This window comes from Panthera onca (assembly GCF_046562875.1).
Source record: "Panthera onca isolate mPanOnc1 chromosome E1 unlocalized genomic scaffold, mPanOnc1 haplotype 2 h2.Chr16_ul_13, whole genome shotgun sequence".
Taxonomy (NCBI): Eukaryota; Metazoa; Chordata; class Mammalia; order Carnivora; family Felidae; genus Panthera; species Panthera onca.
Genome location: NW_027675812.1, coordinates 113828 through 133527, shown reverse-complemented (window position 1 = coordinate 133527; position 19700 = coordinate 113828). Strand labels below are relative to the sequence as shown.

Genomic DNA, 19700 nt, shown 5'->3' with positions numbered 1-19700 from the left:
CAGGCTCTGGGCTGATGGCTCGGAGCCTGGAGCCTGTTTCCGATTCTGTGTCTCCCTCTCTCTCTGCCCCTCCCCCGTTCATGCTCTGTCTCTCTCTGTCCCAAAAATAAATAAAAAACGTTGAAAAAAAAAAATTTAAAAAAAAAAGAAAATATTTTAAATAAGTGATTATCAAATCACAACATATAAAATTTTGTGAGATGCTGTGAAAGTGCTCAGAGGGAAATTTGTAGTTTTAAATGCTGGAAAGGTATAAAATCAGTAGTACAAAAAGTAGTGGTATGAAATTCTTTTTTCTTAATGTTTATTTTTGAAAGAGAGAGAGCGCGCCTGCGAGCATGAGTAGGGGAGGGGCAGAGAGAGATGGAGACACAGAATCCAAGGCAGACTCCAGGCTGGCACGGGGCTTGAACTCACGAGCCGTGAGATCATGACCTGAGCCAAAGTCGGACGCCTAACCGACTAAGTCATGCAGGCACCCCTGAAACTCCTTTTTAAAAAATTCTTTTTTAGAGTTGTATAATACTCTACTGTACATAGAAACTAAAGTTTATTCAACTAACCTCCAATGTTTACACATTAAGTATTTTCATTCTTTTGCCATCTCAAATAATTCTGTAATGAATAATCTTATGTATCTATATTTTCACATTGTTGGAAGGTATCTTCAGGGAAAATTCCTAGAAGCAGGATTGCTGGGTCCAAAGGTAAAGGCATATGTAGTTTTGTTAGACATTGCCAAATTCCCTCCATTAGACTGGTAGCATGTTAAACGCCCACCAGCTATAGGTAAACGTCTTTTTCTCTACAACCTAACAGTTGTGAAGGTTTTCAATTTTTGCCAATCTAATGGGTGAGAAATTGTATGTCCATTTCAATTTGCATATTTCTTATTATGAGTAAAATCAAACATCTCTTAATATGTTCATAAGCCATTTAAGATCTTTTTTATGATTTATATATCCATGACTTTTGCCCATTTTTCTATTTTTCTTCTGTGATATACATTATAGTTTCTACCATATTGTTATTTGTTCTTTGACTTTACCTATGATATTGTATTAATAGATAAAATTGTTTTTTTTTTAAATTTTTTCCAAGATGGATGTCAGAGAGCTTACTGCCTATGTTTTTTCCTAGATTTTTTTTAAACGTTAAAAAAATTTTTTTAACATTTTTCATTTGTTTTTGTGAGACAGAGAGAGAGAGAGAGAGAGAGAGAGAGCGAGCATGAGCCGGGGAGGGGAGGAGAGAGAGGGAGACACAGAATCCGAAGCAGGCTCCAGGCTCCGAGCTGTCAGCACAGAGCCCGACGCCCACAGACCGCGAGATCATGACCTGAGCCAAGCCAGACACTTACCTGAGTCACCCAGGCGCTCCTCTTCCAGGAGTTTTATGGTTTCAGGTCTTACAAGAGCAAGTATTTAATCATAGTCTAAGATAGGAATCCAGTTTCATTCTTTTGCATGTGGTTGTCTAGTTTTCCCAACACCACTTATTGAAGAATCTGTCCTTTCCCCACTATATATTCTTGCCTCGTTTGTCATAAATGAATTGACCGTATATGCAAGGGTTTATTTCTGAGCTCTCTGTTCTGTTCCACTGATGTCTGTTTTTATGCCAATACCATAGAGTTTTGATTACTATACTTTTGTAATAAAGTTTGGAATCAGAAAGTATGATGGCTCCAGCTTTGTTCTTTCTCAAGATTGCTTTGGCTATCAGGGTTTTCTATGGCTCCATACAAATTTTAGGATTGTTTGTTCTAGGTGTGAAAAATGCCATTGGAATTTTGATAGGGATTGCATTGAGCCCGTATATCGCTTTGGGTAGTATGGACATTTTAACATTATTAATTCTTTGACTCCACAAGCATGGAATATCTTTCCATTCATTTGCATCATCTTCAATTTCTTTCTTCAATGTCTTATAGTTTTCAGTGTACAGGTCTTTCACCTCCTTGGTTAAATTTATTCTTAGGTATTTTATTCTTTTCAATGCAATTGTAATGGGATAGTTTTCTTAATTTCTTTCTGATAGTTTATTAGCAAATAGAAATGCAACTGGTTTTTCTATTTGATTTCATATGGTGCAACTTTACTGAATTTGTTTATTAGTTCTAACAGTTTTTTTTTAATAGGGCCTTTAGGGTTTTCTACATATAATATTGTGTTATCTGCAAATAGTAACAGTTTTATTTCTTTCTTTCCAATTTGGATGACTTTGTTTCCTTTTCTTGCCTAATTGTTCTCGGTAGGACTTCCAATACTATGAACACAAGTTGAGTAAAAGTAGTGAGAAAAATTACGGCATAGGGAATATAGTCAATAACACTGTAATAACATTTTATTGTGACAGATGATAACTACACTTATCATGGTGAGACGTGAGCAATACATAGAATTATTGAATCACTATGTTGTATGCCTGAAACTAATATAACATTTTATGTAAACTATATTTTAGTAAACAAAACAAAACAAAAAAACTGGCAAGAATAGGCATCCTTGTCTTGTTCCTGATCTTAGAAGAAAAGCTTTCAGTTTTTCCCCATTGAGCATATATGTGGCCTTTCGTATATGGCCTTCATTAAGCTGAGGTATGTTTCTTCTGTACACACTTTGTTGAGAGGTTTTTTTTAATCATAAATGGATGTTATCTATCATAAATTGATGTTTGGCAGTTTCTATCAATTTAAATATATATCCCAGCAATCCCATTTCTAGGTATTCAACTAGGAGAAATGAAAATATATGTCCACACAAATACCTGTACATAAATATTTATAGCAGCTTCACTCATAATCACCAAAACCCAGGAAACTTCAATAGTTTATCAATTGGTAAATATACAAACATTACATTCATGTAATGGAATAATACTCATCAATAAAAATAAACACACTGCATGCAAAAAGTTGATGAATGTAAAGTATAATATGCTATGTGAAAGAAGCCAGACTCAAATGAGCTTCATATGTTATGATTCCATTTACATGACAACCTAGAAAAGGCAAAACTTTAGAGTCAAAGAATAGATCAGGGGTCACCAGGAATGAGGGTTAGCGAAATGGATGGACTACAAAAGGACACAAAGAAACTTCTGTGGTGATACAGTCTATGTGCTGTTTAGTAATGGTTACATGACATTATTTTTAAGAATTCAAAAAACAATATACCTAAAAAAAGGTGAATTTTACTACACGCAAGTTATACTGCAATAAATATAAATTTGCTCCTCAAAAATATAGTCAAGAGAGTAGTTGAGAATACATAAAAACAGAAAAGATAGGTATAAAATCCACTTTGCTAGGTTGGTCAAAAGTTTTAAAGTTGTCTTCTTTTTATTTTTCAAATTTTTATTCAAATTCTAGTTAGTCAACATATAGTGTACTATTGGTTTCAGTAGAATTTAGTGATTCATCACTTACATATGACACCCAGTGTTCAACGTAACAAATGCCCTCAATACCCATCATCCTTTTAGCCCATCCCCCGCCCACCTCCTTCCACCAACCCTCAGTTTGTTCACTATAGTTAAGACTCTTCATATGGTTTGCTTCTCTCTTTCCCCCACCTTCCCCTATGTTCATTCGTTTTGTTTCTTAAATTCCACATGTGTGAAATCATAGGTATTTGTCTTTCTCTGCCTGACTTATCTCACTTAGCATAATCCAGTCTGGTTCCATCCACATTGTTGCAAATGGCAAGATTTCATTCTTTTGATGGCTGAGTAATATTCCATTACATATACATATACATACACCATAACTTCTTTATTCATTCATCAATCCATGGACATTTGGGTTTTTCCCATAATTTGGCAATTGTTGACAATGCTGCTATAAACATCAGGGTGCATGTGGCCCTTCAAATTAGTATTTGTATACCTTTTGTGTAAATACCTAGTAGTGAAATTGCTGGGTCATAGGGTAGTTCTATTTTTAACTTTTTGAGGAAACTCCATATTGTCTTCCACAGTGGCTGCACCAATTTGCATTCTAAAAATTATTTTCTCATTGTTTATAATATTCTAATAAATTCAGGTCAGATATACCTAGTGAATAATCTCAGAGAACAGTATATAATCTAATATTTTTCTAGCACTATCAAAGTAAAACCACCCATAACTTTGAGTTTGGGGTAAATTTAGCAGTCTTTGCCATATAATTCAAACACAAGTTATATAAACTAATACTGTATTGTTTTATCTTTAAAAAAATTTAATGTTTGTTTATTTTTGAGAAAGAGAGAGACAGGGAAACCGAGAGCGAGTGGGGGAGGAGCAGTGAGGGAGGGAGACACAGAATCCGAAGCAGGCTCCAGGCTCTGAGCTGTCAGCACAGACCCTGATGGGGGGCTCCAACTCACAGACCACAAGATCATGACCTGAGCCGAAGTCTGACGCTTAAACAACTGAGCCACCAAGGTGCCCCTATATTGTTTTATCTTTATATTGTTTCTTACTTACCTGTGCTTTATCTAATCCTGTGTGTTTTTTAAAAGATGTTTTAAAAAACATCTTTTTTTTGAAAACATCTTTGTTTGTTTGTTTGTTTACTATTTTAGGGAGAGAGAGAGCACAAGCTGGGGAGAAGGATGAAGGGAGAGAGGAAATCTTAAGCAGGCTTCATACTCAGCGCGAATGGATGCAGGTTGAGCCCATGACCCTGGAATCATGACCTGAGCCGAAGTCAAGAGTCAGTTGCTCAACCAACTGAGTGACACAGACGCCCCAATCCTGTGTTGTTTTAACATGAAAACCACTGCCTGTCCTTCCACACAGAGCCAGTAGATACATATTAAGTGGAACTCACCTGAGGCTTTAGGCATGTTCAATGTATCACAGAACTTAATAAAAAAATTCTTCAAAGGTAATCTTGCCATTTTCTGTAATGCAAAGTAAAATGTAGATGAAGGAATTACTGCTTCTGAATTAATCTGTCAGCAGTTAATAGTCAAGTTATAACAAAGGTGAAAAGCCCGGGGGTCAGCCTGTACTGTTCCTTCTTCCTTAACTTCTGCATACATATGATTATCAATTTCTATTCAATTATTTCCAAATACTGCTTGAATATATCACTATATTAGTTAATGCCTATGCTATTACAATAGCATTGCTAAAAATCTATCGCATCAGTCTCATTTCTCTCCATTTATTTTAAACAATGCAGCAAGAGAGGTCTTTCTCTTTAAAAAAAAAATCTGGTTACTCCTCTGAATAAAACCCTTCAGTAGCTCCTACTTGTCCAAAAACTACAAAAGCAAAACAAAACAAACACACGGTGGGCAGGCAAAGAGGCTATAGGCCAATATTCCTTACAAATGTGTTAACATCTAAGTGAAATTCTAGAAAATAGGGTTTAGCAGTATAAGCAGAAACTAAAGTTCTAGATACCTTTAGGACATGCATTTTCACTGAGGGTGATAGGCTTTCAGGAAGGAAAACAGGTTCTTGGAGGGGAAAAAATCTTAGCCATTACAATGGTTTGTGGCCACAGTACATAAGCAAATATTTATTTTTGGCATTAAACATTCATAGCGTGTGGGATGGTGAAAAAGACAAAAATGTCTAAAAAGTCTCCTTAGGGGAGTGATATTTTTTTTTAAAGGTTAAGAAACACTACTTTTAGGATAATGGTAACCACCTAAATTTACTCTGGAGAAATCTAAGAAAAAGGCTTAGAAATCCATAGGACCAAAGATGGCATCTTGATGTGGAACTCAGTGCACAGAATTTGGTGGTGAAGGAAAAGAAAGAAGCAGTTAAAGATGAAGTCCCTACTAAACAGTATCAAAATGTCAGAAGGCTCACTACCCCCACCTCCCACCCTCTGCCCCAAAGGTGCCATTAAAGTAAACGGACTTCATTTACTTCAGTAGAAACTGAAGACAGAGCTCCACACTGAATGTGCCACCCAACACCCTCAACTCTTTCAACAAATCAGGATAGAAATGGACAAAGGAAGATCTGAGATGGGAGCCAACAACTCAGAAAATAGACTGTGTAGAAAGACCAAGTCAGCTCCAAAATAAAGACTCAAGTAAAGTAAAGGTACACAAGGTAGAATGGATATGACAAACTATAGTAAGGGACATAAAGGATAGACATGAAAAGAACCAAAAGGAAAAAAAAAAAAAAAAAAAGGAGGGGGAGAGAGAAAAGGAAGAAAAAAAAAAAAACCCAATGCAAAAAAAAAAAAAAAAAAAAGTAGAAAAGTTTACAGCAGAAGTGACAGAGCCCAGAAATAAACCCCACATATGCTCAACTAATATTTGACGAGGCAGCCAAGAACATTCAATGGAGAAAGGATGGTCTCTTCAACAAATGGTGTTGGGAAACTGAATAACCACTTGGGATACTCCCCAAAATTACCTCAAAATGAATTAAAGATTTAATTGTAAGATCTGATACTGTAAAGAAAACATAAGGAAACAGCTTTCAGACATTGGTCTTGGCAATGATTTTTTGGACATGACACCAAAAGCACAAACAACAAAAGCAGAAATCAACAAGTAGAACTAGATGCCATTTAAGATTTTTCTTTTTTTTAATGTTTATTTATTTGAGAGAGAGAAAGACACAGAGCATGAGCAGGGAGGGGCAGAGAGAGAGGGAGACACAGAAACTGAAGCAAGCTCCAAGCTGTCAGCACAGAGCCCGACATGGTGCTTGAACTCAAGAATCATGAGATCAAGACCTGATGTCGAAAGCTTAACTGGCTGTAGTCGGACGCTTAACCGACTGAGCCACCCAGGCACCCCAGAACTACATTCAACTTAAAAACTTTTGTACAGCAAAAGAAACAATCGGCAAAATGAAAAGGCAACCTACAGAATGAGAGAAAATATTTGCAAACCATATATCTGATAAAGGATTATTATCCAAAATATATAACAAAGAATTCACACAGCTCAATAACAAACAAGCAAATGAACTATTTTAAAAATGGGCAGAGCAATAGAATAGGCATTTTCCCAAAGAAGACATCCAAATGACCAACAGGTGCATGAAAAGGTGTTCAACATCACTAACCATCAGGGAAATGCAAATCATAACCACAATGAGATATTGCTCAAACCCGTTAGAATGGCTATCATCAAGAAGACCGGAGATAAGGATTTGTGATGATGTGGAGAATGGGAACCCTCATACACTGTTGGTGGCAATGTAGATTGGTGCAGCCACTATGGACAATAGTATAGAAATTCCCCTCAAAATTAAAAATAGAACTACGATATGAACCATCAATTCCCCTTACAAGTGTATATTCAAAGGAAACGAAAACAGGATCTTGAAGACATACTCCTGTGTCTATTTCAGCATTATTCACAATAGCTAAAATATGGAAACAATCTAAGTGCTCATCAACAGATGAATAAACAGAGGTAGTGTGAAAATAGACAACAGAATATTTTTCAGCCATGAGAAAGAGAGAAATCCTGTCATTTGCAACAAGATGGTAGGATCTTGAAGTCCTTATGCTTAGAGGAGATAAGCCAAAGACAAATGTTGTATATATCGCTAATATGTGGAATCTAAAAAAGCCGATCTCACAGAAAGAGAGCAGAATGGTGGTTACCAAGGACTTAGGGGGTGGGGTGATTGGGGAGATACTGTTAAAAAGTACAAATTTGCAGTTAAAATGAATAAATTCTGGAAATCTAATGCTGTGCTGATCTAATACTGTATTACATAATTGAAAGTTGCTAAGAGACTAGATCTTAAATGTTCTCACCACAAAAAAAGAAATTGTGATAATTACGTGATGTGATAGAGGTGTTAGATAACATTACAGTGATAATTATATTGCAATATATAAATGTATCAAATCAACACATTGGACACTCTAAACTTACATAATGTTATTATATGCCCATTATATCTCAATTTTACAAAAAGGAAAAGAAAAACTCTGTGGAGGTGGAGTGGGGGGAAAAAAAAGCTCTAAGTCACTAATATTGAGGATGAAAATGAAGGTATCATTACAGATGAAGCAGAAATCAAAAAAGATAAAAAGCAGATGTCAAGGACAACTTTATCCAATACATTTGAAAAGTCAGATGAAGTGGACAAATTCCTATAAAGACACAGCCTGCCAAAATTGACAGGAAAATAGAATATTTTCTTGGTAATACCATACAATTTCAGAAATTAAATCAATAGTCCAGAATTTTTCCATAAATAAAACTCTAGGCCCATAAGGCTTCACCTGTGAGTTCTGCTTAACATTTGAGGAAGAAAAAAAATCTCTTACAGAGAATAGGAAAGTAAAGAATATTCCCCAACTCTTTTGAAAACGTAACAAAAATGATATTCAACAATACCAGTCATTAAAATAACGCAGTTATTTTGTACATTTATAAACATCTGCTTCCTTGAGCCAATGCCGCAGGCAACACCCCCTGAGGTATTCCTGGATATCAGCATAGTTTACCTTCCAAAGGGTTAACACGTGGCGAAGGGCCTCACGGACTCTGTTGTACTCTGTGCATGGCATTCTGACTGAATACTGCCCGTGCCAGTCAGTTCACAAAGTGACCTCATCTCCCAAGTACCACCACCCACAGGGATAAAGTAGGCCCAGACTCACCCATCTGTTCAGTTTCACAGAGCTCAGGCTTGGCACACTATGGTGGCACTGGTGCTCACCAGTCATCTCACTGCAGCGCCCCCCCCCCCCCAGGGTGCCCTCCATTGCTGTATATCCCATCCATACATCTCCCATCCCCACTGGTAGATGATGGCCTTTACAACTAGATGCATTCAGACTACTAACCATGTTCAGGTCCATGTCTTAATACTTCATCAAGTAAAACATTAGCTGCATGAAAGTCATTGTTCATCAATAATGCCTTGAGGCTAGAGACATCAATTAGATCATTCTGGAGAATTTGAATAGTAATGAAGAGTAGCTGTGTAACTGAGAAAAAAAAAAAAAGAGCAAAAACGTGCTTCAACAGCAGAAATAAGAGTACATTGTTCACTTTCACTTAATGGGCTTGAGTTGCATAAAAGAACTTTACATGAAATTACTAGTAGTTTTAAAAACCATTGTGTAGGGGCGCCTGGGTGGCGCAGTCGGTTAAACGTCCGACTTCAGCCAGGTCACGATCTCGCGGTCCGTGAGTTCGAGCCCCGCGTCAGGCTCTGGGCTGATGGCTCGGAGCCTGGAGCCTGTTTCTGATTCTGTGTCTCCCTCTCTCTCTGCCCCTCCCCCGTTCATGCTCTGTCTCTCTCTGTCCCAAAAATAAATAAAAAATGTTGAAAAAAAAAAAAAAAAAACAAAAAAAACAAAAAAAACCATTGTGTATTGTAACAGCTAGCAGTTACTGAACACTAAGTGCTGGAGACTCTTCTGAGTACTTCTACTTTACCTACTTAAGTCTATTATTACCTATAATAATTCCAAGATAGGCATTATTATCCCCATTTTTCAGATGAAGGAATTGAGGTTAGTGAGATTTAAAAAAAAAATTTAATGTTTATTTATTTTTGAGAGAGACAGACAGACAGACAGACCACGAGCGGGGAAGGGTCAGAGAGAGACAAAGATGCAGAATCTGAAGCAGGCTCCGGGTTCGGAGCTGTCAGCACAGACTCCAACGTGGGGCTCAAACTCACTAACCGCGAAATCATGACCTGAGCTGAAGTTGGGCGCTTAACCAACTGAGCCACCCAGGCGCCCCGAGGTTTGTGAGGTTAAGTGATTTACTAAAGAATACACTGGTATTAAGTGGCAGGGCCAGGATTCAAATCCAGGCACGATATTTCCAAAGCCCATGCTCTTAACTACTGTGCCTTTCAAGTAGACGTATGTAACTGGTCAACCATGATGCCTACAGCTACATAATACTTCATATGTGGACCCTGAAATAATTGTGAAGCATTACAAAGAAGTTTACATCAAAACTTTATTGCCTTATTTCACTTAAAGTTATGTTACAGAGACAAAATAAGAAGAAGAAGAAGGTGCTGTTTCTGTAAGTCGTGCTCTTTATATTTATCTTATAGCCCCACAAATCTTGACAGCCTTGGTCACTTTCCAATGCCTTCAAACAGTTGTGGTTGTTGATGCTGTTTAATTTAATCCACATTTTACTAGCTGTTCTCAGCAGGAGGGTTGGTTTCACATAAGCTACTCCATCATAGTCAGAAGTAGAACCAGGTAACTCAAGCTTTATAGGTAAATTTGATGCCCTGCTCTGGTTGAAAATTACTGTTTAGGTTATTACTTTACTACAAAGCTATAGTGATTAAGACCATGTGGCATAAGAATAAATAAAAATCAATGGAATGGAACTGGGAGTCTAGAAATAAATCCATACATTTCTGATCAATTGATTTTTTACAAGGATGGCAAAACCATTTATTTAAGGGGGAAAAGAATGATCTTGTCAACAAATGATGCTGGGGTAACTGGCTATCTGCATGCCAAAGAATTAAAGTGGACTCCCATCTCACACCACATACAAACATTAACTCAAAATGAATCAAAGATTGAAATTAAAAGGCTAAAACTATAAAATTCTTAGAAGAAAACATTAGTATAAATCTTAATCATCTTGGATTATGTTTAGACATGATATCAAAAGAAGTGACAAAAGAAAATATAAACTGGATTTCACCCAATTTAAAAACGTTTGTGCTTCAAAGGACACCACCAAGAAAGCGAAAAGACCCATAAAATTAGAGAAAAGATTTGCAAATCATCTATCTGATAAAGCTATAGTATCCAGGACATAAGAACCCTAACAACGTGACAAATAACCCAATTTTAAAATAAGCAAAGGGTACATATCTCTAAATGGCCAGTAAACACATGTAAAGATGTTCAAAGTTATTAGCCATCAGAAAAATGCAAAACAAAACCACGGTGAGATACTTGTGAGACTAGGCTAGAATAAAAAAGACAGACAATGTAACAAGTACTGACAAGGATTTAAAAACTTTTTTTTTATTTTTTAATGTTTTTATTTATTTTTGAGACAGAGACAGAGCATGAACGGGGGAGGGGCAGAGAGAGAGAGGGAGACACAGAATCGGAAGCAGGCTCCAGGCTCTGAGCCATCAGCCCAGAGCCTGACGCGGGGCTTGAACTCACGGACCGCGAGATCATGACCTGAGCCGAAGTCGGACGCTTAACAACTGAGCCACCCAGGCACCCCAGTACTGACAAGGATTTAAAGAAATGTACAATGCTGTTGGGAATGTAAAATGGGGCAGCTGCTTTGGAAAATGTTCCAGCAGCTCCTCAAGTTGAATGTAAAGTTACCACGTGACCCAGCAGTTCCATTCCTAGGTAGGTACCTGAGAGAAATGTAAATGTACGTCCACACAAAAACCTGTACTCAAAAAAATGTACACATGTTCATAACAGCATTATTCTTAGTGGCCAAAAAAGGGAAACAACCCAAATGTCTATGAACTGATAAATGGCCAAAGAAAATGTGGTATAACCACAGAATATTATTCTACCACGAAAAGGAATAAAGTACTCATTTATGTTATAATGCAGGTGAACCTTAAAAACAGTATGCTGGGGCGCCTGGGTGGCTCAGTCGGTTGAGCGGCCGACTTCAGCTCAGGTCATGATCTCATGGTTTCGTGGGTTCGAGCCCCATATCGTGCTGACAGCTCAGAGCCTGGAGCCTGCTTCAGATTCTGTGTCTCCCTCTCTCTCTGTCCCTTCCTCGCTCTCTCTCTCTCAAAAATAAACATTAAAAATTAAAAAAAAAAAACAAACAACAGTATGCCAAATGAAAGAAGCCAGACACAAAAAGCCACAAATTATATGATTCTAGTTATATGATGTTCAAAAATCAACACAGATAGAAAGCAGACTAGTGGTTGTCAGTGGCTGGGGAGAGTGGGGAAATAAGCACTACAGGGTACAGGGGTTTTTTTGACGTGATGAAAATGTCCCAGAATTAGAGTGTGATGGTTGCACAACTTTGTGAATATACCAAAAACCACTGAATTGAACACCTTAAAAGGATGAGATTTGGGGCTCCTGGGTGGCTCAGTCGGTTAAGCAGCCGACTTCGGCTCAGGTCATGATCTCGCGGTCCGTGAGTTCGAGCCCTGCATCAGGCTCTGTGCTGACCGCTCAGAGCCTGGAGCCTGTTTCAGATTCTGTGTCTCCCTCTCTCTCTGACCCTCCCCCGTTCATGCTGTCTCTCCCTGTCTCAAAAATAAACATTAAAAAAATTTTTTTTTTAAAAAAAGGATGAGATTTTATGGTACGTGATTTATATCTCAGTAAAAATGTACATTTGATAAATAATGCCATTGATTATAAAGGTGTTCTAATTTTAGAGATATTCAAACGTGAAGAAAAAAAGACATTTGTTTCCCCAACGCATTTAGAAATACATTGTTGGCAGGGGTGTCTGCATTTGCGGAGAGTTCTTTGGTAGGTGTTCTCTGTAGACATGGGCGTTTAGGGAAAGATGCTGGTGTTGAAATGGTTTCCCTAATTTCAAGGAGCACGAGAGGAACTTTGGGGACAAAGACCAAGCAATTGTCTTTATGCAGCAGGGGCAAAATGATGTGGTTAGGCCACAGAAATGACATGGTAGTAAGAATGATACAGGGATTAATGGCCCAAGCATTTAAAGAAACTAGATAGATGAAGCTAAGATTTCTATAAATGAAATCAATGGCCAGTCCATTTGGGTAAACCTGAAAACTCCAAAGGCCTGTCTTGAGACAGCACAGAGGGTAGTGGTCCTTCACCCAATTTCCACACCTGATTTAATTCATAGATCCAGAACCCCTTGAGTGAAGAAAAATTTATCTCCTCTTGAGGAAGGACTTTATATTAACAGCAAAGGTATTTACTGTGTATCTTCTTCGACCCTGTTTTATTTCTTTTCCCTCCTTTATAACTTTGTCCCATTTTCACTTGTTTTTTTTTTTTTTTTTTTTATATCGCATAAGCTGCTTGAAATCCTTTTTGACACTATAGAGACTACAAATTAAACACTTGAAATCCATTTAGTGATTTTTTTTAAATGTGATTTCATTATCTTTATTTTACAGTCACTTCTTTAAACTGGAAGTATTCACTTACCTACGGACTCTTTGAAAGGTGGACTTCCTTTAATTCTTTCAAAGAAATCTTTTAAATTCACCTCATTATTATCTGGAAATATCAAAATCAAGCATATTGTCATTAAAACCCTGATACTCAGTCAGTACACAAAATAAAGGCTCTGATTAACAATACCTAAAGTCTCATTCTACCTTATTTTCTCTCTCAAATGGCTGAAACTATTTCAATGTAATTTTTCATACTTTCAGGAACCACACCTATTGATCAGTTAATGATATTAATAGTTCACTTTTTTTGACTTCTTACTCAAAAGTAAGAACTTAAAATAACTTTTGAGTTCCTTATGTATACTAAGTATCCTTTTATGATGCTTCACATTTATTAACTAAAATATGCACAAGAATTCATTCTATAACATGCTTGATGTGCCTATCCTTAAAAGATGAAAGCAAAGAGAAATTAAATAACTTGTCTAGGTCACAAGAGCCAGAAAGTGCTCGAGGCTGTATTTGAACTAAGGCAGTCTAAGGCCAGAGGTGACAATGTTAACTATTGGGACACACACACACACACACACACACACACAGGAAATAAAATGCAGTAATGTAACCACAGCAGAAAATATAGGGCTATACCTACAATGAAAAGACTTTAACTTATAACAAAATGGCAAGCTGGGTAGCACAGGAATGATTACAAATTCCTAAAGATGCTGTATGAAATACTTTATTCTATAAATGCATTATCAAGTTGTATGAAAAGGAAATAATAAAACGTTAAGTGGGCACAGAGATCCAGAGGGGAAAACCAAGTGAATACTAAGCCTACAGCTATTTGGGGATACATATTAGATCCAAAAGCAGCAAGGTGCTTGATTTAAATGTTCATGCATATTCATAAAAGAAATCTTGGGTCCTGCTACACGGAGAGTTTGAATTTAGATACCAAATGAAACTGGGATGCTTAAAGAATTTCAATCCAGTGAAAGGGAGATTAAAATATTATATTCACTGGCCCATGTAAACACCAGGGTGACCTAAATCTTCCCAATTTTGAGAGGCAGTGGGTAAAAAAGATCACCTGTGAAAAATCTCCTGCAACTCATGTGGGCTTAGGGTCTAAATTTATACCACTCTCATGATATGAAAAACTCCAGGTCAAAACATAAAAATTGATTGAGGTCAATAATAATCTATGGCAAAAGCAATAACCAATCAATGCTGGGGAGGTACTCTTAAACCTAAGACATGCTCATGGGATTCCCATAGAAAAAACAAGCTGGTTAAGATAAACCCCAAATAAAAAGCCACCTAAAACTGGTAAAACTCACCAGCTTCTAGAAGTATTCCCACACGATTTGACACTTAAGAGTGGATGTAAATAGGAAAGGAGATCAAGTTCACAATACATGAAGTCAAAGATGGAAAACAAAGATAAATATGTGACCACTTGGAAACAATGATCAAGACTAAATAATTATTCTTCTGAGATGTAATGAAACCTTGGGTATTTCCTTTGGTTAAAAAAGCAGAATGGGACAAGCAAAATAAAAGGTGAAATTGGGTCTCCTCTGAAGAAAGACTGCAGATCAAAATGAAGCTGCTGATGTCATGTCTTTGTTTTATTACATAATGGTATTTTCCCACCCATGCTTACAAGAAATGAATGCTAATTATCTAAATAAGCATATGTAGAGTATGAACAGATAGATACGGTCAGTAAATAAATTAGCAGACTATTTTGGCTCTAATTTATATCAACCTAGGCCTCACTGCGACTGCCTTTAGCATTTTACCTCCATATAAAACACTCTAAAACTGGTTCCTATAAACAGGAAAAAATGAGCAGAATCTCAAGCCAAAAAAAATGCTCACCACCGATGTCACAATATTTAAGGGCTTCACTGACGTCCTCCTCAGCTAAATTAACATTCAAACTTTTCAGGGCATGCTCCAAGTTACGTATGCCAATCTTGCCATTATCAACACTTGTCAAGATATAAGCAGCTTCTTTAACTGCTACAAAGATAAATAAATATATATAAGATACTATTATTTTAAAAAATGCAAAATAGTTTGCCCAGAGTCCACTATAGGTGAACTCTCAATTTAAGTATATATATTTAACTAAAATCTCTGCAGAAAAAAAGCAAAGTATTTTCTACTTGTAACTGACAACCTATTTATTTCAAGCAGCATTTAAAAAAATTAAGGGCGCCTAGGTGGCTCAGTCGGTTAGGCATCCAACTTCAGCTCAGGTCATGATCTCATGGTTCCTGGGTTTAAGCCCCGCATTGGGCTCTGGGCTGAAAACTCAGAGCCTAGAGCCTGCTTCAGATTCTGTGTCTCTCTTTCTGCCCCTCTTCCACTTGTCCTCTCTCCCTCTCTCTCTCTCTCTCTCTCTGTCTCTTAAAACTAAACATTTTAAGAAAAGAAAAAATTAAACCAAAAAATTATATGCAGAATATGATGGGTTACCTGAATCCACTCATCCATTAAATACTGAGTAAGCTGTGACCCTTTCTTAAATAATAGTAACATCCTGTACATGTAGATCTAAAGACTTCTATCAACTGATGAAATAAACGAAAAAAAAATGCTAAAATTTGAGATTAAAGCTCTTGATCTCCAGGGCCACTACCAGTCTATATTGTGCTTTTGTGTGAATTGAAAAAAGGCACCCCTCTCTATGTATCAATTACAAAGAGGCATACCTTCCTCTAGGTAGCTGCAATCTAGCATTGGTGGTCCTAGCCTGGAGAGCACAGTGGAATGTAGAATGCATTTCAGTCTCTACTTGTACCCTCTCAACCAGGCATCTTTGTGCAAGCACAACCCATACAACCAAATGTAGTCCTGTTGATACCACACCAATTTAAAATATAAAACATGATCATTACTGGGAGTTTCAATTTTTTGTCAATACCATTTCTCACCCCATTTCTCTCTCAACCCCAAAACGAAGTTGTCATGTATGTTTCCACAGTCCGAAAATCGTTGCATTATACTAACAGATCTAAACCTTCAGTTGGAAAGAATACCATAATACCATTTTAGACCTATATTCATTTTTACTAACATTTATCTTATAGCTACTAAGACCAACAATGAAAATTTCAGCCCTCTTAAAGAGTTTCCTTTAAATTCCTTGAAGACAGGGACTGAATTTGTCATGTCTGTAAATAAAATTATAATACATTATATAGTTGGTACTATGAGAAAAATGTGTGCCAGATATGAGCACTGAGCACTCAGATATAAAGCACTGAGACAGTTCACCTAACCTATAACTCTGAAAAGTCTTATGGGTTGAGGAGTGATGTTTGAGCTGAGTTTGGGGGGAAAATGTGAATTTGTTTGACAGAAAATATACAGAAAGGAAACAGCACATGCAAATATATGGAACCAAAAGCACATGGAAGATATGGAACCAATTTAAATTATAATAAGTAATATGGTTACAGAATAAATACAAATGCAGAAGTGATGAGAGATGAGGCTAATGAGATAAGAAGACAGATTTATTGTCATTCTTTAATTCCATAAATATTCACAATTATATAAGTCAATAATATAAAAGATTTGAAACAATGCCTAGCACAGTAAATATCATCTAATATTAGCTATTAAATTAGCTATTAATAAGGGGCTTCTGAAAGCCAAAATTGTGCTAGGATCTGGAGAAACAATGCTAGGACTTGTAGCAAAATGGAAACATGGTTCTTGGCCCAATGATGCTTCCAGGCACGTAAGAAAAAGAATCATTAACCAAATAATCAAAAATATGACTAGAAAACAACCAGATTTTAACATGGGCAGAAGACCTAAATAGACATTTTTCTGAAGAAGACATACAGATGGCCAACAGACACACGAAAAGATATTCATCACCAATCTCAGGGAAATGCAAATCAAAATAACAATGAGATATCACCTTACACGTGTCAGAATGACTAAAATCAAAAACATAAGAAGTAACAAGTGCTGGCGAGGACGTGGAGAAAAAGCAGCCCTTGTGCAATGTTGGTGGAATGTAAATTGGTACAGCTGATGTGGAAACAGTATGGAGGTTCCTCAAAAAGTAAAAACAGAAATACTATTTGACCCAATAATTCCACTACTGGGTATTTACCCAAAGAGAACAAAAACACTAACTCAAAAAGGTATATGCACCCCTATATGTTTATTGCCGCATTATTTACAACAGCCATGATATGGAAGTATCTCAACTATCTATCAATAGGTGAATGAATAAAGATGTGGTATATTATGGAATTTGACAAAACCATGGAAAAGAATGAGATTTTTTTTGCCATTTGCAACAACATGGATGGACCTAGAGGGTATTATACTAAGTGAAATATGTCAGACTGAGAAAGACAAACACCATATGATTGCACTCATATGTGGAATCTAAAAAACAAATAAAAAAAAGAAAAGCAAAATCAGACCTATAAATACAGGAACAAACTGATGGTGGCCGGAGAGAAAGGGGGATAATGGGTAAAAGGGGTAAAGGAGAGTAGGAGATACAGGTTTCCAGGAATGTAATGACTATGTCATGGGAATAAAAGGCACAGGAAAGGGAATATAGTCAGTGATATTGTAATATTGTTGTATGGTGACAAATAGCTATATTTGTGGTGAGCATAGCAAAATGTATAGAGAATCACTACACCTGAAACGAATATAACATTGTGTGTCCACCGTACTCAAATAAAAAAAGTTTAATGAGAAATTATATTATTTTGGTCTTAATGAATTAAGATAATTCAAAGTTCTCTAATATTTTTGCTACTTTTTTTCCTAAGTAAGCTCTACACCCAACATGGGGCTTGAACTCATGACCCTGAGGTCAAGAGTTGCATGTTCTACCAACTGAACCAGTCAGATGCTCCTACTTTTGTCACTATATAAGCTAAAATATATTGAGCATTTCTAGTGTCATTTAAAAAAATATTAATGGGTATTTATAGTATGAAGTAAATGCTATGAAAAAGACATAGTTTAATGAAAGCTTATAATAAAAGAAGCTGACCTCGACTAGCAGATAATGACAGGCTCCCTAGAGGAAATTGACATTCATTCAATTTTTTTTTTAATGTCTATTTTTGAGACAGAGAAGGAGACACAGAATCTGAAGCAGGCTCCGTGCTCTGAGCTGTCAGCACAAAGCTCAGCACAGGGCTCAAACTCACAGACTACGACATCATGACCTGAGCCAAAGTGAGACACTTAACCAACTGAGTCACCCAGGCACCCCATCACTCATTTGAAAGATGAGTAAACATTAACTAGGCAAAGAGTGTCAGGGAAAACTATTCCAGGGAACAAAATACGCAAAAGCTTTGTAGTTGGAGTTCTAAGGAAATGAAAGAAAGCCATTGTACTTGAAAATGCAGAAAGCAAGGGTAATGGTACAAAATTATACCAGAGAGCTAGGACATGCAGGATTTTGATCTTTAACAACAATGAAAAATGTTTAAAGAGTTGAAAATAGGGGGACATCACACAATCAGATTACTTTTTTGAAAAAAAAAAAATTACTCTGGCTGGAGTGGGAAGAATGGACTAGGAATCCATTGGCACCTGGCAATGATCCTAAAAAATAACTCCTTCATAGGGAATGCTTTCTTGTATACATATATAAAGTCCTTACCATCTGCTGTTGGTAGTTTCAGATTTGAAGACAAAGCCTCTTTCCTAAAGTCTGCAAATTTAAATAGAGAGATTATGCCATAAGGAACAGCATCCTGATTTTACCCAGTTTGGAAGAAAACCAATGGATAAATTACATACTTCATTTCTCAATAACATTTAGCATTGACCATCCCCTTCTTCTCAAAATCCTCCACTAGCTTCCAGAATAACGTTCTCTACTCATCTTCCTCTTACTTCTTAGACTCCATGGATTCGTCAAGCTCCACCAAGCTTCTTAAATGTGGCTGAGATTCTAATGTTACAAATGCTTCCTTTATCCCTAAGAGAACAGCTTAATCCCCAGGCTCATATATTCAATAACGTGTTTAATTATTAGTCTGAATTGTCCTTTTTTAGTCCTGCCTGCCTACCTATCTATCTAATTCTGGAGCTTTTCCTAAGGACAAGGTGCAGTTATACGCTTCATCCTATACATTTTCTACACAAATGCAAATTGATACAGAGATCTATTTGAGGGACAAGTGATAGAAACAAAATATGTCCATTTGCATAGATGGACCACATCGCAGTTAGAGAGCAGTTTAGAATAACTCACAACTAGTACAGGTATTACCTTGAAGCAAAAGGAGGTTAGAATCAAGATACATTATATTTACATTAATTTTTAAAATGTGATCCAAGCAGGATTAAAAAAATATAACTAACCTATTAAAAAGTACTTTCAAAATAGTAGGTTTGGCAATTTTACAAGATAACTCTAAAACAGAATTTCTCAACCTGAGCAAAATTACATTTGGGGCCAGCTAATTATGTGGGGGAGTGCTGTCCTATACATTATAGGGTGGTTAGTAGCATCCCTCACCTCTACTCACCAGATCCCAGCATTCCTCCCCCATCAGTTTTGACAATCTAAACTGTCTTTGCAGATTGCCAGTTTTCCCTGAGACACAGATCTGATCTCATTTTTTAGCTGAAGTTAAATT

The 19700-nt window shown here is 36.7% G+C and overlaps 1 protein-coding gene across 1 annotated transcript in view; it reads right to left on the bottom strand.

The window, feature by feature from the left end:
• Nucleotides 1-4815: 4815 nt before the first annotated feature.
• Nucleotides 4816-19700, bottom strand: part of LOC144615334 (EF-hand calcium-binding domain-containing protein 13-like) — a 23736-nt gene continuing 8851 nt past the window's right edge. The window contains exons 6-10 of the mRNA XM_081794746.1: nucleotides 18716-18766; nucleotides 14932-15075; nucleotides 13076-13147; nucleotides 8780-8923; nucleotides 4816-4889 (exon numbers count right to left, since the gene is read on the bottom strand). Of these exons, the coding sequence (XP_081650872.1) occupies nucleotides 4852-4889; nucleotides 8780-8923; nucleotides 13076-13147; nucleotides 14932-15075; nucleotides 18716-18766 (449 nt within the window). The 3' untranslated portion in view covers nucleotides 4816-4851. The remainder of the gene's footprint in view (nucleotides 4890-8779; nucleotides 8924-13075; nucleotides 13148-14931; nucleotides 15076-18715; nucleotides 18767-19700) is intronic.